This window comes from Propithecus coquereli, unplaced genomic scaffold, assembly GCF_000956105.1.
Source record: "Propithecus coquereli isolate 6110/MARCELLA unplaced genomic scaffold, Pcoq_1.0 Scaffold171, whole genome shotgun sequence".
NCBI classification, from domain to species: domain Eukaryota; kingdom Metazoa; phylum Chordata; class Mammalia; order Primates; family Indriidae; genus Propithecus; species Propithecus coquereli.
Window position 1 is genome coordinate 884,570 of NW_012141747.1, and position 23,884 is coordinate 908,453.

The 23,884-nt window shown below is 40.6% G+C and overlaps 1 protein-coding gene across 2 annotated transcripts in view; it reads right to left on the reverse strand.

Moving 5' to 3' along the window:
* The window catches only part of TMEM182 (transmembrane protein 182), a 60,806-nt gene that overhangs the window by 9,561 nt on the left and 27,361 nt on the right, over window positions 1-23,884 (reverse strand). Inside the window, exon 2 of one of the 2 annotated variants that reach the window (XM_012641926.1) lies at window positions 6,199-6,336. In XM_012641926.1, coding sequence (XP_012497380.1) covers window positions 6,199-6,310 — 112 coding nt within the window. In that variant the 5' untranslated portion in view covers window positions 6,311-6,336. Of the gene's footprint in view, window positions 1-6,198; window positions 6,436-23,884 lie in introns of those variants that run through there. The other variant, XM_012641927.1, reaches the window with a different exon arrangement.

Genomic DNA, 23,884 nt, shown 5'->3' on the forward strand with positions numbered 1-23,884 from the left:
ACCCTGCCGTCACAGAATAGGGTGCAGAGAACAGGAACCCGCAGGAAGCAAACCACACTTTGCCTGTGTCGTGTTCCAAAGGCCTGAATTACACTGCAAGGGTGTCCTCTGCTTCCATCAACCTATCTCGGGCCTGGAGGAATAGGCTCTTCTCTGATCCTTGGACTTACAAGATACCTAGGTAGTCTCGCCCACGGGACAGTCTAACGAGGGTGTTAGCTGAAATTCAGGAGCTCTGCAGACCTCTCCACCCAGGGAGACATTGTCTTTATCTCCACTCAGCGGAAAAGCTCCGTGGTCATCCCAGTTTGCCATTCGGGAAAAAGTGATTTCAATTATGGCAGAAAAATATTTCTACCCTGATGTGCTGATAAAATAGCAATTTCTAGATTTATTATTATTATTATTATTATTAAGCTTTGACATGAGCTCCTGCTAATACCTAGCAAATATTACTCTCTGAAATCTTCTACAGCATCAGAAATTCTCATGTGACTGAGCTATTTCAGGACTGGCCAAGAGGCAGAAGAATAAACTCGCCAGGATGACTTCGAGTTCTGAGATTTCCTGAGTGAAGCGAGGTAATGAAAACGTCAAACGTGTCTCTCAATGTCTTACTGGAACTGTCCACAAGGTGGCACCAGTCCTCCCGCAGTCCCAGGACTGAACGTTTTGAAAACACAAGGAGAATACGGACTTGTGCTCATTCGTGTTAAGGATAGTTTCTGCTTTAACTGTCCAGTCAAGCAAACCTCTTGTCTCTCCCCACAAGCCCTTTACTTATAGGAAAAGTCTTTCTGGGACAGACACTTCCTATAGGTCAACATGATCATTCCAATGAGTCTACGCTCTATACCTAACGCGCTTCTCTTCCCATACAGAGAAGTATAAAGATTCCTTCTAAAGTCTCAGGATCAAAAAAATAAAATGAAAAGAAAACAGAAAGTGTAAAGAAAACAAAAAGAAAAAATTACAAAAAAGTTTCAAAACCAGTACAATACAATACAATTCAATACTGCTTAGCCACTCACTACTAGTTATTTCTGAGCAAAGTGACCATTTGGGGGAGGGTGTGCGGTGAAAAAGAATATTTGCAAAGAAATTAAATCCCTTACTGTAAATAGTTGATGTTAATGAGACACATACTTTGAAAAATAAGACTAGATCATGTGGAAACTCAGTCTGTCTTTCCGCTGTATCAATACCTAATTCCAGACCGGAGACACTATTCATAGGCCAGAAATAATCTTGTCACTTTGTACGTCTGAAAATCTCCCTTTCAGGGTAAAGATTCATCACACCCCACAGTAATATGTCATGTGAGTAAAGCATTCATTTGCCAGGCTTGTAGCTCTAGTTCTTAGAAGTAACAGCACATTTTTAAAAGGGGGATGTGGGAGGTGTGGGAAGAATTTATTCAAGTTTGAAGTTCAAGGTCTTTCAGAAAAGCTCCACCAAAGCTTTTCTGAGCTGACAATTTATCTGGGCAGGAGTTAGACTGTGACCTGGAGTTTTGCCAAGGAAGGGAAGCATAACAAGTCAGGTAAGGGCGACCACTCACAGGACAGGAGTAGCTGTTTCTGAAGAAATTGTTCTGCGTCTCTCCTCGTTTCCACGTTCTCATTTCTGCTCATGGCCTTGGTCTGGCTGAGTTGTTCCAGACTCACAGAGCAGGGGATTGGTCTCCCTCGCTTTCTTGTGGTGTAGCTGCTATATCAGAACCACATTCAAAGCTGCTTCTAACAGCCTGTTACTCATATATCGACTAAAAGGAATGCAGAGGAAAATAAACTTTCAAGAAGAATCTGAGAAAAAAAGTAATAATTTTAAAAGTATTTTTGTACTTAAAAACTCTTTGCAACTCTTTCCTGTATAACATTAGGCAATGTCGACTTATTTTAGCACTAGACATTTATATTAAAATTTCAGACGAAGAACGTTAGAAAAGCCACATTAAAATTTGATAACAGGCATTCCCAGTTTATAAATCAATAGGATCAGGAATCGGAGTTTGTCCGCAGTAAGCACCTGTTCATAGCCTGGATCCTTCACTACACAGACATGGAGACAGCAGGGCCTGCGTGTGCCTGCAAGTGTAGGACGCCTGCCTCCTGGCCTTCAGCAATTCTTTCCTAATCCCTTCCTGCGCTAGTTCTCTTTAAGTTGCCTCCATACACTCTCCTGCCCCGACGGCTGCTTTACCTTGAGGAAGACGTACGGATCCTCTGTGGGAGCCATGTGTTCAGTGTCAGCCAAAGGAAAATGAGCTCCTCAACTGTGCTTTGGCTGCTCTGAGCTATTCTTTCTAGGATTAAAGGGAAAAATATCTCTCTTTTTATGTGTGCATCATCTCTCTTGTATAGAAATAAGTGTGGTTTGCTGATGAGCTATTGCAATTTCCCTTGAGCTTTTGAAAGAAAAAAGGAAAATAAACCGCAAATCCCACTTCCTTGGAAGTCAGTCCTTTTATTCCCTTTATATCCAATGACTTTCCTATATGGGTTTATGAGGAGGGTTCGCATCACTACACTTTCAGAAAGCGCTCCCCTCCGGAGCAGGAGGAAACGGGGAGCCCCAGGAGTCCGTCCATGTGGCAGAGGATTTACACAGTCCATCCCACCCGGCTCTGCTCATGTCTGGGGAGCACACTAGCTTGCGAAACAGCCATCTAGGGTGAAGAGCACACCCTGCCGTCACAGAATAGGGTGCAGAGAACAGGAACCCGCAGGAAGCAAACCACACTTTGCCTGTGTCGTGTTCCAAAGGCCTGAATTACACTGCAAGGGTGTCCTCTGCTTCCATCAACCTATCTCGGGCCTGGAGGAATAGGCTCTTCTCTGATCCTTGGACTTACAAGATACCTAGGTAGTCTCGCCCACGGGACAGTCTAACGAGGGTGTTAGCTGAAATTCAGGAGCTCTGCAGACCTCTCCACCCAGGGAGACATTGTCTTTATCTCCACTCAGCGGAAAAGCTCCGTGGTCATCCCAGTTTGCCATTCGGGAAAAAGTGATTTCAATTATGGCAGAAAAATATTTCTACCCTGATGTGCTGATAAAATAGCAATTTCTAGATTTTATGGCTAATCCCCCAATGCCAGTGTCCTAGAACATCCAGACCACAGGTTTATCCTTGTCCACACATGCAGACGTCTTACTCATGCACGGCAATTGCATGTTCTTTGCCATTGTGCTGATGTCGCTTTGCCCAGGGGTTAGGAATATTCAACTCTGTACTAATTTTCTTTGTACAATGCAAATGTTTGAATGTCATGCCTGCTCATTCTAACACTTCCTGTGTCTTTCCTATCACATCCAATGTCACGGGGGTGGGAGAAGACAAGTGTCAACCGCTTCGTATCTAAGAGTTCTCCCAAGTCCACATCGAAACAAATGGCAGCAGATGTTTGGGCCTTGTGGGGGTGTGTGATGACTCGCTGAAGCATAGGCTCGGAGCCGTCACGTCCTGACAATTACTGCACACTTTGTCCAGAATAGACCCTCCCCAGCAAACATGCGGCCTGGCCTGCCTAAGGAAGTATCTGCCTAAGTGCAGGGAGTGGCAACGTCTGCCTTCCCAGCCCTCCCAGCCTTGCGCTGAGCCTGTTCACCCAGCAAGGGGAATACCGTGGGCCGCACCCCTCACACGCCGCAGCTGTGGCGTCGGCATCTCTCTGCCACGCATGGATTGCCCGAAAATAGTTCTGCTGATGCCAAAGTGTCTTCCTATGTGCACACACCCAGCAATGGTCATTTAAAATTTGGTTCTGTCCTTCCCTAAGGCCATCTGCCCAAATAAAGAGCGTCCAATCCTGTTTGTGGTGTGGATAAAGCAGCCACAACACCCTGAGCCCAGGCAGCACCTGTTCCTGACAGCTGGCAGAGCGCCGCGTGCTGGCCCAGGGCAGGCGGGGGAGACTCACGATGAGATGGACAGTAATGTTTCATCTCATTCAACTGGACATCCCGCCCTGCTCTCAGGAAACAAATGGTCACACACAAACAACACAGAATTGTGCCATGAGGGAAATTAAAAGTCACATTTAAAGGAAGGCTCCTCATAATCATCTAGTTTAGTGGCTTTGAGAATGGGCTGTCAGAATGCCTTGCACTTCTCAGAATTGCCAGGGGATTTTTCGTGAAGTCCTGAGCAAGGAGGCCTTCAGCCTCTCACCATCTGCAGCACAAGATTTGATGAAAAAAGAAAATCCACTGGTCTAGGCATGAGTATATGAGTACATATCAAATTCTTTTTCTTTCTATAAAGTTCCCAGCCAAATATAATTTTTTGGATATATTATTTTTTGCACAGATTATAAAATGGAAAAATGACCAACAATTTTTTTGAAGGTATCAAACACACACACACACACACACACACACACACACACATACCCCCCACAATTCTCTACTTGGACTAAACTCAGGATCAAAGCATTTCTGAGTTTGAAACGATCATGCTGCCCATAATGCATTAGTACTAAACTACTGGTAGCACATGTTCCCTTTATTGATTAACTGAGATTTTTAAAAGAAAAGCAAGTAATGAGAAGAAATAAATATTTACACATTTTAACAGAGTATTGTTATTTCTGGGAAGCCCACTGAAAAATATGCACCCCATTTAGAACTTTGAATGAGACAAGGGTAGAATGTGATTTGGGGGAGAAAAAATATTTGGCAAAGATGACGCTCATTTTTAAGGTATATAAAGGGGTAGTCTTATGGAATTACGAATTAAAACAGAGAGATAATTTATGAGACCTAAGTGAGAGAAGCCAGATACAAAAAGCCACATACTGAGTGATTCCGTTTATATGAAATACCCAGAACAGACAAACCCATAGAGACAAAACGTAGATGAATGGTTTCTTAGAACTAGCAAAGAGGAGAGGAGAGAAAAGAATGGGGTTTCTTTGTGGGGTGATGAAAATATTGTGAAATCAGAGACTAGTGATATTTGTACAACTCTGTGAATGTCATAAAAATACCACACTGAATCGTACACTTCAAAACGGCAAGTCGTATTGTATATGAATTATATCTCAATAAAAATGTTTATTAAAAATGATGAGCTCTAATGGGTAAATCCAGTGAAAGAAAAAAGTTGAAATAAAAGATAAAAGAAAGGCAGAATATATTAAAAAGGGCACTTCTTCTCAGAGTGTTTTTTTTATTGAGCTCTTTAAATAGAGGGTTCATATCCGATTATTCTTTTTATTCCCTCTGCAGATTTAAGCACCATATTACGCAAACAGTTGTATTATCTGACCATTGATTAAATGATAGTGAGAAGCATCAGGAACTCTCTTTGCAATGATTATGAACACAATAAAGCTATCCATTCTTTTCCTCTCTTTCAACTGTCATGACAATGTCACCTAGAAACACTCTGGTCTGATGTTACAATATAGCGTAGTCACGTACACTGACTTAGTCACACTGAAATGTGTCTACTTCTCTAGAATTGTTATCTTATACATAATAGCCTGTGCTTATGTTTGCAAGTTAATGGTCTGGCTTTAACTTCCTAATGAAATGAAAAAGCCCTAAAATTCACAAGACTCACCTATTCAATTACTTTTCTGTTCGTACTAAAATCATTTTATCAGGAATCTGACTAGTTGGAAAGCTGACTAAAATAAATGCAAGTTTTATGCTGAAAAGAATGTGTTTAAATAATGTGCATATACCACAATTAAGAAAATTGAATGAACGAGGTAGAAAAAAGATTTTCGTTCCTATGATAAATAAACCACCAGAATATATCAAAAATATCTTCGCAGAGCTATTTTTTTAAGAGCATGCAAAAAATTCGCCTATATCCTGATTGGTTACAGAGACACGTTACAGTCCCTATTTTACAGTCAGAAAATTAATAGAGTAAGATAGATTAGTAGGCTCTTGCACACTGAGAACGAGTCAATGGCAGGGCTTTCCCCTCTAAGCCTCAGTGTTCTCATCTGTGTAATGGGGCTGCAATGGGCAGAGACTGTCACATGGTTAAGTCTGTCAGCACATGGAAAATAGAAAGTCCCTGGAAAGTGTCTGACATACCGTGAGCACTCAAGAATGATTGTATTCGAATATCATTGTGTTACTATTACTAAAAGACTGACACCTGAATCTAGAAATGAAAAACAGGGCGAAATGAAGGAAAAACCACAGTTGGAAATCACACCCTTGGCGCTGTACATACCTGCAGCGATATATGAGCCGCCCCCAGCTTTGTAGAGGAAATGGCTGGCAAAGGGGGCTGCGCAGATGATCAAAAAGCTCGCGGTGACCACAGCGACGACCCCCAGAAGCATCAGCACGGCCCAGAAACCACGGTAAACTGGAGGCCACGGGAGAAAAGGAAAAAAGGAAAAAAACAAAGCGCTTAGGTTGTGGACACAGCAGGCTGTCACACAGTGAGTTTCTTTCATTCATTTTTCTAAGTTTAGTCATAGCACCGCTAGATGGAATCCTAGGTATGGATCTTGAATTGTCTTAAACAAGGGATCTCACCAGATGACCTTGGATTCAGTGATGCTCATGTCGGTGACCTTCAGTCAACTCCACCTGCTCAATATTTGCACCACACACCTGATCATTTTTCTGACCTGATTTTCCGCTGTAGAAGTGAGAGCACCTCAGGTTCTAGGCAGAGTTCACTCATGTCAGTACCCAGTTGGATAACATATAGGTGTTTTATGCCAAATTTACAAAGGCATGAAAAGGTGTTCACATTATTTACAAACACTGTCTTATAGCTCCTGCTAAGATATATTCGTACCACAGTGATCCCTGAGAAGCTGATAATAATCACCCCAAACCCCTAACAACAACAACAATAACAACAACATTTCTATTTAGATCGTGGCTCTGTTAGAAAACAGCCTAAGGCAATACAAAATGGCAAGCAAAACTATTTTTAAAAGTTTGCACAGCTATGTTTTCCAAGCAAATCTGATTTTAAATCAGATTTATTTAAGGCATACTACTTTCTCTTAATATTTTTAGTTAGAATGGTTCAAAATGAGAAGTGCAGGAGTCTCTAAGTCAAGGACGAGTGAGGCTGAATTAATGGCTGCAGCTGGCGAGAAATGGATCGTGTGTTTAGTGATATGTATTAATAGTAACCAAATAAAAAGGAATTCTGATGATCACTTTTGAGTTGGATAATTATGGATCTATTAAACAAATCCATCATTTCCAAGAGGCTGAAACACTAAAATAAAGTCTTGTTAGTATAAATGAGGGAAAGCTCAGTGAAACATATTAGTCAAATTAGTATATTTTAAGAAAATATAGAAACTTTATAAGAAGGCAAAGAATGATTTTTCTCAACAAGCCTGCCCCCAAAAAGAAGAAATATATCAATCAGCTGGACTCTTAGAGAAAAGACGATAGGAAGATGGCGATTTGAGAAGAGGAGTCACCACAGTTAAAGGGGACAGGAAGGCTAGAATTTTTGTGTGGACAAGGAAGTCCTGAAGACAGGACTAAAAGGTAGGTGTTCCCCCCATGGCATGGCTTCCAGGTGTGCTGTGTTAGGAAGTGCTCTGCAGCTGTGCTCATGCCTGCAGGCAACAGGGCGCTGAAAGGGTACTGATGTCGACTTTTCAGTGTGGGAATTCAGGGTGGCAGACTGTAGGCCAAATATTTGTTCTCCTTGTCCTACCACAGTGTATTAGATAATTGGTGAGTCCTACATTTTACATTTTCATTCACTTCATTTACAAAAAGGCTAAGGTTGTCTGTCACAGGACAGGTTCTGTGTTAAGTGCTAGGGGTGTAGCCATTAGTGAGAGGCAGTGCAGGAAATGAGAAGCCCCCCGGTCCATTCTCCCCGATCACGGCTAAAACTGGGTAAGTATGACAGACAACTATGTGAGCACTGTGAAAAGTAAATAGTAGCAAGTGAAGTGAGGCTGGAAGTCAAATCTTAAAGAAAGACCAACTTGGCTGCTGAGATTATCTGGGTTTTCTTCTTTTATTCTCCTCATGGATTTGGCCCGAAGGTACGCCAAATTGGGAACTGTATAAAAGGTGCAAATAGCAGGAAAACCCTAGTGCAGTCCCTTGGTCTGGTTAGAGATCTAGGAAAAGAGGCCCCTGCAAGCCAGAGTGGGGAGCAGGGGAAAATCTCCATGTTTATTTTCTCTTTTTATTCCCCTAGTCCTGTCTCTAGGTCAGTGTCAGACACAGATCTGCACTGCTACCCCAGTGGAGGTATGGGCTCTTACAGTCCCAAAAGATGACCCAACCCTCTGGACAGAGGAGCCAGAAAAAGGGACCCTCATAGTGCAAAGAGTGGGAGAGGAATCAGGATTATTTATTTTTGTCTTTTCTCTTGCTGCTTTGCTGTGTAAGACAACTGCAGGGAACTGTGCCACAGCACAGGAGGCCAAAACTCTCAGAGAATCCAAACTTTCTGGCCAGAGAAACTGGGAAAAGGAGCCGAAGAAGCCAGAGGGCGAGAAGGAATCCCACAGAGGAGAGAGCTGGAGAAGAGACACTAAAATTCTGTGTTTGAACCTACACAAATACCAAGCTTATCCCTAAGTTGCACATGCACAGAAAATGGCCAAAGAAGTATAGCAAAGGCGTGCAGTGAATTACAGTATAAAAACCACCCAGGTACCAGAGCAAGCCCTGAGTGGTGCATGCCCCAAGGCACATGACACAAAGAGCATGGCAGACACTTTGAAAAGTGAACTGACATTGAAACTGCCACCACAGAAGAAAAGGACAGAAATGAGCAAGTTGATTGCCTCTTAAAACAACAGCAAATCAGTATTCTCCAGAGAATTTTAACAGTATGCAAGCTTGGCAACATAATATTCAAATATCCAGGATACAAGCAGAAATGACTTGATACACCAGCAACCATGAAAATCTGACCAGTTTTCAAAGGGACAGGCAATCAGCAGACGCCAACCCAAAGACAGTTCAGATGTGTCAGTTATGAGACAGACTTGAAAGCAGCTCTCAACACCATGTTCCAGGAACTGCAGTGAATACTCTTGAAATGAATAGAAAGAGAGAAATTTTCAGGCATGAAAGAGAGTCTATTTAAAAAAGGACTAAATTGAATTTTTAGAATTGGAAAATATAATATCCAAAATTTCAAAATCTGTGAGATGTTTTCAATAACAGAATAGAGATGAGAGAGGGAAGAGTAAGTGAACTTGAAGGTAGAGCAATAGAAATTATCCAATTGAAAAACAGAAAAAAAAAAGATTAAAAACAAAACGAATGGAGTTTCAGAGACTTGCGGGACAATATCAAAAGTTCTCACATTTGTATCATTGGAATCTCTAAAGCAGAGGCAAAAGATACTAGTGCAGAAAAAAATTCATAAAAATAATGCCTCAAAACTTCCAAGGTGTGGTAAAAGACAAATTTACAGATACAAGAAGCTCAGCAAACTCCAAAGAGAATAAACTCAAAGAAATCAGCCCAGACACATATAATAAAATTACTGAAAACCATAGAGAAAGAAAAAGTCTTGAAAACAGAGAAAGAAAATAATGACTTATTACATATAGAGAAATAATCTCAATAACTGCAAATCTCCCATCGGGAATAATGGAGCCCAAAAGACAGTGGGAACAACATTTTTAAGGTGCTGAAAGAAAAGACTACCAACCTAAAATTCTGCATCAAGTGAATATATGTTAGAGAAATTAAGGTAAAATAAAGCCATCTGCGAAGGAGGAAAACAAAGACTTTGTCATCAGCAGACCTGTTCTAGAAGAAATGCTAAAGGACGTTCTTCAGAAACGAAGGGAGACAAACAATGAACATCTGTGTAAATATAGTAAATTATTTTTCTCCTCTTAATTTCATTAAAATATATTTGACTGTTGAAATTAAAAAAATGCTGTCAGCATAATACAGTAGAAAAATCTAGGTTTTTGGAATCAGAGTGACCTGCGCATTTATCACTTTCACTGTGTAATCTTGGACTAGTCACTGAAGCTTCCTGAACCTCTGTCTCTTCTTCTGTAAAATACGGCTGTTTTATCCAGCCTTGAGAGCTACTGGAAGAATTATTTATAATGTATGTGAAGTGTGTGGCATATGATGAAAGACCAATGAATAGCATTTATTTTGTGGTTGCTTTTATTGCTGTTATTGCTAAAATTGCATTATCAATGCATGGCAGGTAGTATTGTGTTCAACAATAGGAATGTGAATTATTTCCCTCAGAGAGCCTTGTAGACTGTTTTTTATGTACCACTGAAGGTGGGAAGTTCCTTTAAATTATAGCTTACAGTGCAGTACCAAAGTTGCATTTGGACAATGTGGACTGTGAACACAGAAAGTTCCACGACGTTCTCATACTGTCTCCCATGGGAAATTTCCCTGCCCGTTAGTTAACCTTCTATGATGGCACTGGCCTTTTCTATCATGTGACTCTACTCCTAAATGCTTAAAACACAAATAAATAGGAGCAGACCCCTGACACAAAGATAGCCAGTGTAGGGTGACCTCTGACTGGTGCCTTCTGACCTACACTTTGACAAGATGAGTTGACCTAATCCGCGTGCTCCCTTGAGAGCTGGGAAGCTGAAGAGTGAGGTGGTAGCAGCACAGGGGAAGCTCAGAGGGAGCTCTGGTGGCCGGTGTGGAAGCTCAGGGGTAAGTCAGAGCCACTGCGAGCCAAGAGCTCAGGAATTACGGATCAGGCCACACAGAGGACAGAGGAAGCAGGACAAGCCTCTGTACAGCGAGAAGCAGAGGGGTGTAAGAAAGAGAGTACACAGTGGTGAAGGGGAGGAGGAAAGAGAGAGCAAGGCAGGAAGGGGAATAAACGCTCCCCAGAGCTGCTGGCATTCCTGACAATGGCTAGCTCCCGTGCTTTCACTTGCTCTCACAAAATAGCCTAGCTTTTGATTTGGAAGCCCCTGCAAAAAGTAGGAGCCACAGATTGGCATTTAAAGGGACGGAGGCCTGTCTGCTGGAGAGTTCCGACCACATAGACACAGCCTCCAAGTGAGGTTCGGTAGCGCCCTCACCACGTGCCTTATTTTTCTGTCTATGCTCCTAACATTCTAAAGCGCATCACTTCAAGCATAGTACAGAATTTCCTGGAACTTCCTGTTTTCTTATCTGATTATATTACATAGTTTTTATATGTACTACACTTTTATTCCAGAATTAAAATGTTCACTCGTAATAAAGACTTGCCTGGTGGAATTGGGTGTGGTTTGTGCACTGCCTAAAGTAAAACTGAGCCAATCAGAGAATCATCAACATAAAGTGAATCGAGTGCATGAATCTGGGGAGTCAAACATGATACGAGGCCTCCTCTGCTTACTAACCTGTGTGACTGTGACAAGCCTCAGTTTTCTAATATGGAAAGTGATATCCTCGACACAGGTTTATAGTGAAGATTAATTGAGATAATACATGAAAAGTAGCTGCATACAGTAAGCACTCAATATATTTGCTGTTATTATTAGTAATAATTACACCTTATAATAAAATGGTCTTATCAATAATGTAGTTGACACTAACAGATATCTTCTAATCTTATGGATCTACAGGCTAAGGACAGGCTTTAAATTTTAATATATATGTTATACATATACATATACACACCTATATATTAAAACTGAAAACTGAAAGCCTGTCCCCAAGCTTTCAGCATATATATGTGAGTGTATATATTAATATATATATTAATACATATTAATATATATTAAATTTAATATATATTTTAATATATGTCAATATATATACACACATGCACATATATCTGGCATATATAATTTTGTATAATCATATAGCTATATAAAAATAATTAAATACATATACCTATAGACATATATGATCTCATATATATACACTTATAAAATCTGGAGGGAGGATATTTTGGTTTGATTAGTGGTTTATATTGTTCCTATATCTTGAATGTACCTCAGAGAAAACTGAGTTTCCTTGTTCTTTATATGAACCCATTAAAACTGCAAAGTCTTGTCTTTGAAGGTTTTGGACTGTGCCTAGTATTAATAAAAACATCTCTAAAAATCCATTTGTACCATTAAACACAATTCAGTGCTTAACTTAAACAATATTGAATTTCTGTTAGTTCCTATTAGAACATGAAACAAGATTTACAATGTAAATAGATTTACATGTAATCTATATCATCACAATTTGGATTAAATAAAGGAAAGCTTCATCTGAATCCATGGAAAGATTAAAGTATTAAAGACTATATTCAAAGAAAATAAGTTCTGTTGACATTAAATCAATTGGCAAATTGACCTAACAGAGTGTTCCTTGACCAGGTGTTGAAATGAGGAAGATTGCTGGTAATCAGTCTAATGTAAATGCTGTATAAATGGGCATCTGTTCTGAATTCCATGTAAAGAGCTAGAAAAAATAAAGCCCTACAGTATTTCTTTTTCCAGTAGAATTATATTAATATAATATTAATAGTAAAAATGTACTAAAATCTCATTAATTTAGATGATGGGCAAAAGCAGCCTGAAGTTTTAATTGTGGATGATTTTAGAATGAGTTACATTTCAAGCCATTCACATCCATCCAATGACTCAAACGGGCATCTCACCAGGAACCTCTAGGAGCTGCCCTGCCAGGCTCACTTGGCGAATGGGCGCGTTGCTGACAACCAGAAACCACTTAATTTAACGAACATACACCAAGGGCTTTCTACGCGGAAGGCACCAAAAACGGCTAGAGTGAGACATAACCCTTGCTCTCGGAAGTCCATCTTAGCAGAGGGAGACCAAATAAGTTTAAGGCTGGGTTCTAAGCGCCTTAGTGGAGGTACGCTTCAACGCCGTGGCGCCTGATGGGCTACTGCATGGAGAGGCCACTATTTCAGGGCTGAGTAGCAGTGAGAAAAGCCGTGCTGTGCTGGGTCTCAACGTTTGCCCAGGATTTCAGGAGGCAGCGGTAGGGGCAAGGTCCTTCCAACCATCGTAGGAAAGAGTTCTATGGAAGGTGGAATAGTTAACAGCTCCCCATGGCTACCTCCCCGCGAGATGTGGGGAAGAGAAAATGAGGAACCTGGAAATGCAGTCGAGGCCTCTTATGTCTTTTCAAAGAGCTGGTCCCGTATCGTACTGGTGCTAGGTAGTCACTGAAGGTCATTAGTCCCAGATACCCATCAGATTGGTATCGGAATATCACTCTTGTAACTACGTAGAGAATGAACTGCCCGGAAAAGGGTAGAACAGGGAAAACTAGTTAGGCAGTTATTGCAGCAACCCAAGTGGGTGTTCAGGCCTGACCCAAAGCCTAGCAGTTCGGATAGATCAAATAAGCTTTAGTATTATTGTTGTCATGGGTGATAGGCAACCAGAAAGAATCAAGGATGTCTCTATGGGTTTTCATTTGCAGGCCAAAACAATTTGTTCTGTTAAGATATTAACAGATTTCTTCCTGATTTTGCATAACATTACAATTTGCAGAACGAACCTTCTTTCCTACAAAGTATAGAGGGAAAAGTCAACCCCAAAATGATCACAATTCTAAATTCATAGTGTTTTGATAAGTGATTTTCTTGCACATACAAAAATGTAAATATTTTATTTGCAGCTTAAAAATAAACTTAAGTGTTATTCATTTTTCAAAGCTTGCTATAGAGCTTTAGACACCCACAAAGCTAGTTCATGAAGCTAATCCTATGTTTCGACACATCCTCAGGCACACGCAGTGTGAAGTGCTATAAAATGTTCTAAATGAAGCCACAACAAAACACACCACTCCCCCCGCCCCCCACAGCAAACAAGGGCCGCTGGCATATGTCGCCGTAGCTTTAGGCAACATGCTTCTTTGCACAGGCCAGCAAGCCTGGCCTTCATCTCCATAGACTGCTTGTGTTGGCAGTGTTGGGCAAGTCTAAAAATACAGTAGTGCCTGCACCAAAGCAGAAGGACAGGCTGTACAGTATGTCCGTGTCTGAACCCCACAATCGTGGACATGCCAAGCCAAGCCAAGTGCTCAGCGTGGTCCATTGATTATTTTCTGGACAAAAAGAACACTGAGACACCCAATGGAGTTTATTTACCTCCTTACTGTAAGCACTGGCCAGTGAAGGAAAAGCTTGCAGAGAGGGAGCACATTGGACCAGAGGAGGAGGGACCCCACCTTCCACTCTGCCACGACCTTGGGAAAGTCCTGGAAGCGGGAGAAGCATGGGTTTCTTCACGCGGGCTAGAGAGCTTTCCAGGTCTTAGAGTGCACCCATGTTCATTGTCTTGTTTGCTCCTCCTAATGAGCTTGGGGGGTAGGAAGGGAGGTTTCCCAGGTGCTGAGAAGGGTGACTTTATCGCCTGAACTGTCGTAGGAGCGGTGGCTGCAGTAGTAAGAGTAACAGTAGACTGTAGCCTGGGACCGGACCAGCAGTGCTGGCATCCTCAGAGTCACAGGGATGAGGAAGTGAGGTCACGGGTAAGAAGCCACTCAGTGCCCAATCCAGGGGACCAGGCAAGCACCCAGGGCTTAACCTCCAGTTCCAAGTTCTTACTCTGCCCCCTGCTCCCTCCGTGAAGAACCACCAGACTCCCGGGCCCTCTGAGCTGCTAGCTGTACTGTAGAAGGTACTGCATGCCACTCGGGGGCTTGGCCTTTGCAGGTCTTCTTTCCATGGTCATCACAGCAATCCCTATTTTGTGTTTCGCAGCTAAGGCTCAGAGAGGTTGAATAACATTCCGAAAATTAAACAGCCAGTAAATGACAAGGTCAGGATTTTAATTCAGGGCTGTTTGGAATCTCAGCTATCTCTATGTTTGTTGTGTTTTTCAAGTAAATTGGCACTGATCCCTCTAAGTCTTCTAGTCTCAAATCCTCCCGCTCTGGCTCCTTCTGCTATAGCCTCCAGAAATGTCGAAAATACACTGAAGTTCCCTGGGGCGAAATGTTGTCATCATGCCTCAAGGCCTTTGCAATCTTGCTTCCTCTAAGTAGAATAAATAGCTTCCTACTTGCTATCGACTGAATGTGTCTCCCAACTGCCACCAAATTCCTATATTGAAACCCTAGCCTCCAAAGTGAGAGAATTTGGAGATGGGGCCTTTGGGGAGTAAATAGGTTTAGATGAGGTCATGAAGGTGGGGCACTTGTGATAAGCTTAGTAGCTTTACAAGGAGAGAAAAAGACATGCCACACGAGGACACAGTGAGAAGGCAACTGCCCCCCTGCAGGCCTGACAGGGGCCCTGTCCAGAACCCAGCCATGCTGGCACCCTGAGCCTGGACTTCCAGCCCCCAGAACCAAGAGAAATCAGTGTCGTGTTTAAGCCGTCCTGACTGTGGTATTCTGTTACAGCATCCCAAGCTTACTAAGACACCACTTACCCTTCACCTGATCAAACATCCTCGCCCCCTTGAAAGGACAGAGTGGAGGGAGTTACTTCCTCATCTCCACTAAAAGGCAAGGGAATACAGAATCAGCTGGAATATAGACAGATTCAAGATTGGAATACCCCTCACCAGTTGTGCGTCCTTGAGCAAGTTACTTGGCTTCTCCATGCCTCAGTTTCCCTCCTACAGTGTGATAATAATGATCCGTATTTTCCATTTTCTGGCGCTGTTGAGATGACTGGAAGAGTTAATGCAGGTAAGCACCATGCAGAGTGCCAGGCCTGAGGATTCAATTCGTGTTCTTGACACGCGCCCGTCACTGGCCTGAGCACTCCGCACTGACATTCTCTCTTCACACTCGCCTCCACTGCTTGACTGCGAGCTCCTTCCAGGCAGAAACTCAGTCTGCCCCACTTTCCTAACCCTGGCGGAAGCTTTATGCCTTGCATGGAACAGATACTCAACAAAATACGAGTGACTAGATAACCAGTAATGTCTTACTCCATCCCACGGCAATCTCAAGATTAACGGGATGTTCGGTGGCCACACACCTGAAGGAGGACAACTCATCCAAAACAGCAATGAATCCAGGAACCTGACCTCGCTACCACGTCTTTATCACCTAGATCCCTACAAGGGAGGCACTTGAAAAAGGAGAGCTGCAGAATCAAGTAATCAGGTTTTACCACCTGGGTACCCAGTGAGAGCAGAGGGCTGTTACTCACCCTTTCCCCGTGCCTCAATGCCAGTGCTTAACAACGAACCAAGAGCTTCATCCATTTGTATAAGTGTTTCTGTCCAACTCTAAAAATGCCAGAAGACAAACAAATTTTCTCATTCACAGATCCCCTTTTTTAAAATAAAATTTGGATTCATACCTAAAAAGATGTGACCCTTTATACTAAGCTGTGAAAGGAAAATTTTAAGACCACTTTGTTCATATACTGTTTTGAGCATTAAATTGGAATCTGTTTGCCAGAAGCTTTTGTACAGACAATAGAATATGCTTACAGCGAAGTCTTACTTACCTACTTGTAAGTATTCTATTCCAAGTATTCTAGGACCCCTGCATCTCCATTTTCATATCTTTCAGATGATTTGCCTCTACAAATCTCAAACATCCTAGAACCACATTTTTAGGAAATCTTTTGGTCTTTTATTATATTGCTATTATATTAATACATCCAGGAAACTTCTTTTTCAGGATGTGACTCAAAAGTAGTTTCTACCACTTTTATATCAGAAAAGTTAGTTTAGAAATTTTATAATGCTAAAATGATTTGATATTTCACCCTCTATTTATATCATAAGACACCCAGCAAAAGAAATGATTAACAACTAAATTAAAAGCCACTCTTTCATTCACCTATACCCAAGCACTGATTGCTAATCTACCTTGTATCAGGCACTGTGCTAGGTTAGCACTTACTGGTGGTATAACATGAAACAAGTATAATACGTGCCACCAAGCAGTGTAAGGGGAGAGAAATGCACAAGCAGAGGGCTATCAGCTACGCCAGCGCAAGGAGAGAAGCTGAATGGCATATTACTCAAGAATAGAGGAAGGAGGCTTGACCCAATATTAGCTAATTGCACAAGGCTTCTTGAGAGAGGTGATTCTTAAAGAGGAAAGAGGCACACACAGGAAGTGGAGGCAGCAGAGAAGACAGCACAAACAAAAGAAACCAAGGAGAGTGCAGGGTGCATGGAAGTAGCTTAGTGTGAAGGTGCAGACAGTGGAAATCTCTGATGTTGGGCAGCAGCTGGAGGGAGAAGGTAGAGGGCATCATGATGGTCCTCGCATGATGTGGTAGTTTTCTAGTAGAGCATTGTGGCCCAAGGTGTACAAACTTTCTATACAAACGATATGAAAAATCACCAATCACTTAAGTTAAAATTGGCTTATTGTCCACACAGAGTTTCAAACTATCAATATCAAAACCATTGACAAAAAGTTTACATTCTGGTTTTACATGGAAGTGTTTTCAGTGAGAAGCGCAGACAAAGAAAAAGGCAGAAAAACTCACATTCCCTTTTTTTTTCTTATAAAACTTTATATTTCCCTGCTATTTTTTCTTAAGGGGTAAAATATTATGAGATAAAGGCACCAAGAACTCTGACAATACCTCATGGAAACTAGGCTGCCTCGTGGGGAAAACAAAATGAGCAAGGACACCTAAGAAAGAAACTGGAATAAGAAAGGAAATAAACAAAAAATTTTCTAGGAAGAAAATAAAGACACAGAGATGAGAGTAGCCTCAGTGATGGGGCGGGAGAGTTGTGCTGGCAAGTGGTGGCCTGAGCCTGCCAGCAAATGCCTTGGAAAAATACTTGGCCCGTTTGGGATCAGGACCTGCGTAGTTTGGGACGTGAACCACGCATGCACAGCATGCTAGCACAGCCAGCGTAAGATGAGCGTCTCCTTGGGACAGATGAGATAGCTGAGAAATAGCTGGCATCTCTGGCAGGGTGAGCATGCCTCATTTACTCTGGAACAAACTTTCACACTTTACTTGTTCATGAACAGACTGAATTCTACTTAGCAAGAAACAGGATCTTTCTTTTTTCTTTTTCTTTTAGAGATGGGGGTCTTGCTATGTTGCCCAGGCTAGCCTCGAACTCCTGGGCTCAAGGCCACTTCAGCCTCCCAAGTAGCTGGGACTGAACATTGGTGTTAAAGTCAGCATTCACTAAGTAAAATACCTAAACACTCCAGGGGCATCTTTCATTGGCCTGGCCTCTTCTAGCGATGGAGCTGAAGAAATGTGGTGGAAACATCTACTGGGAGCCTGGGGCTGTCCTCACTGACCTGACACCTATTTACTGTGTGTTCTTTAGAAGTCAGTCACTTAACCAGCCTCCCTGATATTTTGTTTACTTCTCTAGAAAAAGAGACCAGCAGCCTCAGAAGTCACTTCCCGCTCTTCTGGTTAGAATCCCAGCAAGTAGATTGTCAATATTTCCCTTTGATAATGAACTATGTACATTGAACTTCCAAGTTTTTGCTTGAAAGGACCAGTCTTCTAAAATTGCCCATTTTAAGCAGAAAATCATAGCAGAAATCAAACACAGTGTTCCCATAGCTACTGTGTGCATGGTTTAGTAGGAGGTTTAGTTTTCCCTATTTATTTGCAGTGATAGGATATATCCTATCACTTTGGAAGACTTTCCTTTCTAGCTACTCAACATAGCAAGCTGTTACTGAAAACACCTTTCATAGTGCATAACAACAGCTGTTGCTCTGGAAACAAGTTAACACTTTGCTTTCCATAAAATGGTGGTTCACTTCCTTTAACAATACTAACTCGATGGTCTATGAATGTAAATAATGGCCTTGGCCTTGGCCACTGGCAGACTTGAAGCAATGAATTTGGGTACTAGGAAAAGCACCTGATAAAAATCAATTATATTTTGAAATCACTGTATTTAAAAGTCACTTTAATTTTATTTCCATACCCCCACACTTGTTTCTGAATAGCAAAAGAAAAACTGATATTAACTCACTATGTCAAAACTAAAAAGTAAAATAATAGAACTTACCAAATCTTCCCTAATTAACAAATAGATTTTTGTTTTAAAGTGAATATTGCTTGCAAGGAACACAAAAAATAATTTTTTCCACAGTTTTATCAAGAAGTTTATTACAAAGGAAGTTATGGAAGTTGAGGCAGCTTACTATACAACATGATCTTTGGGTTAAGAGACCTGAATTCTCTGTTTCCTTGGCTTTCAGATGTCAGCAATAAATCCTACCTCATAGTGCAGTCACTGAGAGTCAAGGGGGTAGTATTTATAAAGTAAGGTAGGTGGGACAGCACAATTGTCTATAGTATGAGTGTCATGTATGTTATCATTTCATTCAATTTACGATAAAAAAGGAAAAAAAGTCATTTTGTTGTGGGATTAGCAATTTTTAAAAAATAAAAAATCAAAATTACTCTTCTTATGTTACAAATTATTGGTATGTTAGTAAGTTTCAATAAGCAGACAGAAAAACAAGAAGATAGATAAATAGCTTTGAAGAAATCGTGATGGCACCTCTGAACATTTCAATTGCTGGTAATTGCACTAGGTCAAATTCCTGACCCAAGCACTGGAATTCAAGCAATGCTAATGTTTATTATTCTATTTATGTGTGATGTGCAATGTGGGGGTGAGCCTGATAAGGAAGAAACCCAAGAGGCATAACTTTAGGTCAAATGTTTCTCTATGCTCTGGACAACCTGCTAAACCCAAGGGTCAGATCCCAGGGGCTCCTCACTCTACTTCTCAGCAGCACTTGGCCTAGCTGATCACCCCTTGCTCTGAGAAATTCTTTCTTTACCTGGTTTCCAGAACACTACACTTCTCTAGTTTTCTTCCCAGTACCCAAGCTGCCCATCCTCAGTCTCCTTTGCTGGTCCCTCCTTTTGTCCCCGACTCTTAACAATGGAGCACCGTAGGGCTCAGTCCTAGGGACTGATCTCCGTTCTATCTACAGTCACTCCCCAGATGGTCTTGTCTTGTCCCAGGAAGACAAGACCCCCATGCAGTGCCCCTCAAATGTGCACTTCTTGCCCAGACCTCCACATTTAACTCCACGCTCTGAAATCCAAAGGCCTACATAACATCTCCGCTAGGCGTCTTAAACATGACATGTCCATGAACTTCCAAAGCTTGCTCTTAAAATTCAGGTCTACCTCAGCCTTTCCCAACTCTACTACTAGCAACTTCATCCCTCCAGTTGCTAAGGACAAAAAAGAGTCAGCACTGACTGCTCTCTCCCTCACACCCCACACCCGATCCATCAGCAAATGTAATCAGCTGTTCCTTCAGAATCAGATAAAGTGAACTTCTGCACCCAGAAAGATGAAGTAGACATACTCATCCCTATTCCTTTTGGCAAGTACAACTAAAAACCCTGGAAATTATCTCTAAAATCCAAGCATAAGAGGACTCGAGAAGGTGGACAGCAGAAGGTAGAGCAGCTGGGACACTGGGACCCAAGGAACAGCACCGTGGTGAGCTCCCTGGATTTTCTCATTGCCCCATGTATTCCAGATTTAGTGAAGGGAAAGCCAGCAAGCCAGAATCAACAATGGGCACTAACTGGGAGAAAAAGCCAACCAAAAAATGTCTAGCTAAACTACAAGGTAAAGTATAATGTAGCAAGGTAAAATTTTAGAAAATATCCCCTCTACTTTGGCCAAATACCACAGAAAAACAGCAGCCCTACCACCACCCAGAAGCAAAAACAAAGAGCAGAGCGTACACTTCTACCCTCTTCATTCTATTACAAGGTGCCTCAATCACAGTCCGCTGTCCCCCCAACAAACCAGGGTAGTATCATAGAAAGCTAAATAAGGAGTCTGGACTTTCATCCCTTCAGGCTAACAATGAGGCCACTCTCCATGATGACAGTGGATCGTGTGTGGTACCCAGACTCCTAAGTGACAGAAACGAGGCAGCCCCCCCAACTCGGGTGGTGGTATAGGAGGCCTGGGAGAGGCAGGACATTTGCTACCCCCACTGCACACTGCCTGTCCACTCTTGTCTGCGGGGGCTGTGCTTGGAGTTGTACTAAGGCCTCTGCCAGGTAGGTTGGAGACCAGAACCCTCCGTATCACTCACCAGTAACAAGGAGCATCTCTCCACCACAAATGTCATAGAAGACTTGGCATTAATGAGGCAATGCCCACCCTTTCCCCCACTGGAGTGGTGTCAAAGGAAGCTGACTAAAACAAATAAGATCCATAGTCTCATAACACAATATTCAGAAAGTCCAGGTTTCAAACAAAAGCAGTAGAACTACCAAGAACCAGGAAAATCAGAACTTTATTGAAAAAGAACAGTCAATAGACACCAGTGCCAAGAAGACAGAGATGGTGGAATTATCCGACAGGGATTTTGAAGCAGCCGTAAGAAAAAGATGTTTTAAAAGCACATATGAAAATGCTTGAATCAAATGTAAAGACAAAAAAATATAAAGAAGAACCAAATGGAAATTTCAAAATTGATAGATACAATAACTAAAATGAAAAACTAAACAGATGTGTTTTACAGAAGAATGAAGGAAATAGAGGAAATAATCAGTGAACTTCACAATAGAATAATGGAAATTACCCAATCTGAAAAACAGGGAGAAAATAGACTGGAAAAAAAATGAACAAGGAATGAGAGATCTGTGGAATTATAACAAAAGATCTAACATTCATGTCTTTTGAGTCTCAGAAGGAAAAAGATAGAGTGGGCTGAAAATGTATTCAAAGAAATAATGACTGAAAATTTCCAAAGTTGTCAAAAGACCTAGACCTAAAGAAGATTTGAGGAGCTAAGCAAAACCCAAATAGGATAAAGCCAAAGAAATCTTCACCAAAACACATAATTTAATCAAATCTCTAAAAACAAAGGGCAAGAAAAAATCTTAAAAACAATGATGGAGAAACAACACTTACATAGAGGGAAAAACAATTCGAATGATAGTGGATATTTTATTAGAAACCATGGATGTTGGAAGGAGGTAGCAGAGCACTTTTCAAGTATTGAAACAAAAGAGCTGTTAACCGCAAACTTTATACTCAGAAAAAGTATCATTCAGGGGCAGAGGGGAAATCATGACATCCTCAGATGGAGGAAAACTAAGAGATTTGACACCAATAGAGTTACTACAAAGATAAAGGGAGCTTTCTAAACAAAAGCAAAATAATAGAAGAACAACAGCAGGGAAGTAAGAACAATAGGAAGAATTCAAATATTTATGAACACAATGCATATTCCTCCTCCTTTTGAGTTTTCTAAATTATGTTTGATAATTGAAGCAAATAAAAAGTAACATGAAACATGTGGTTCTCACATGTTATATGTACAGGAAATACGTGAGACAGTTATAATTACCAGAAGGTAAAGAGACATAAAGGGAGATAAGATTTTATATTTCACTTGTATTGGTAAATGTCAACACCAATAGACTATGATAACATATATTTATAATGTAATATTTATATGAATGACTATAGATGTTATACAAAGAGATACTCTCAAAAACACTGTAGATAAATCAAAATGGAATTCTAAAAAAATTTCGAGTGATCCATAGGAAGACAGGAAAAGAAAATAGAGAAATGAAAAACAGAACAAACAAAAAAAAAATTAATGTGGCAGAATTAAGCCATAACATATCAATAATGAGGTTAAATATAAAAGGTATGTCTAAACACACCAACTTAAAGGCAGAGTGCCCAGACCAGATATTTTTTTAAATCACCCAATTATATACTTTCTATAAGACATTCACTTCAAATTTAATGATATAGGTAAGTTGAAAATAAAGAATGAAAAAGTTTATACCATGCAAATACTAATTAAAGGAATGTAAGAGTGGATATATTAAGACTAGATAAAGTAGACTTCACTACAAAGAAAACTACTAGAGACATTACATATTAATAAAAAAGTAAAATCTACCAAGAAGACATAGTAATGCTAAATGTGTATGCATCAAAAGATAAAAAAACAAAAACAAACAAATCACAAACAAACAAAAAAAAACCCCAGAGATCTACAAAATATGTGAAGCAAAGATTGACGGAACTAAAAAGAGAAACAGACAAATCCACATTTATAGTTGGAGATTTTGATACCCCCTCAGTAACTGATCGAGTAACTACACAGAAAATTAGATAGAAGATAGAAAAAGTAAACACCACCATCAACCATCTAATCAATATTTACAGGATACCCTATCAAACAACGGAATACACATTCTTTCCAAGTGCTAAGGAACATATACCAATATCAATCATATCCTGAGCTGTAAAACAAACCTCAACCAATTTAAAAAAATTAAGTTGTATAGAGTGTGTTCTGTGACCACAATGAAGTGAAACTAGAAATTAATAACAGAAACATAGTACTAGAAGTGCTGGTCTGTGTAGTAAGGCAAAAAAGGAAATGAAAAGCATGTAAATAAGAAAGGAAGAAATAAAATTGTCCCTATTTTCAGATGACATGATTGTCTGTGTAGAAAATCTCCAAAAACTCCCTAGAACTAATAAGAACATTTAGCAAGTTTGCATGACACAAGATAAACATTTAAAAGTCAATTGTAACAGAACAACAAAGTCAGAGGGCTAACACAATCAGACTTCAAGGCTTACTATAAAGATATAAAAATAAGACACTGCAGTATTGGTAAAAGAGTAGATTAAATAAATCAATGGAACAGAACCCAAAAATAAACTCACACAAACATCGACAACTAGTCTGACAAAGGAGCAAAGGGAATTCAATGGAGAAAGAGTAGTTTTTTCACCAAATGGTGCTGAAACAATTGGATATCCACATGCAAAATGATGAATCTAGACACAGTCCTTATACCTTTCACAAGACTTAACTCCAAATAAATTATAGAGCTAAATGTAAAATGCAAAACTATAAAACACATAGAAGATAAGAAAATCTAGGTGATCTTGGGTTGGACAATGACTTTTTAGATACAATACCAAAAGCAATATCTATGAAAGAAAAAATTGATGAGTTGGACTTCATTAAAATTAAAAATTTCTGTTTGGTAAAAAA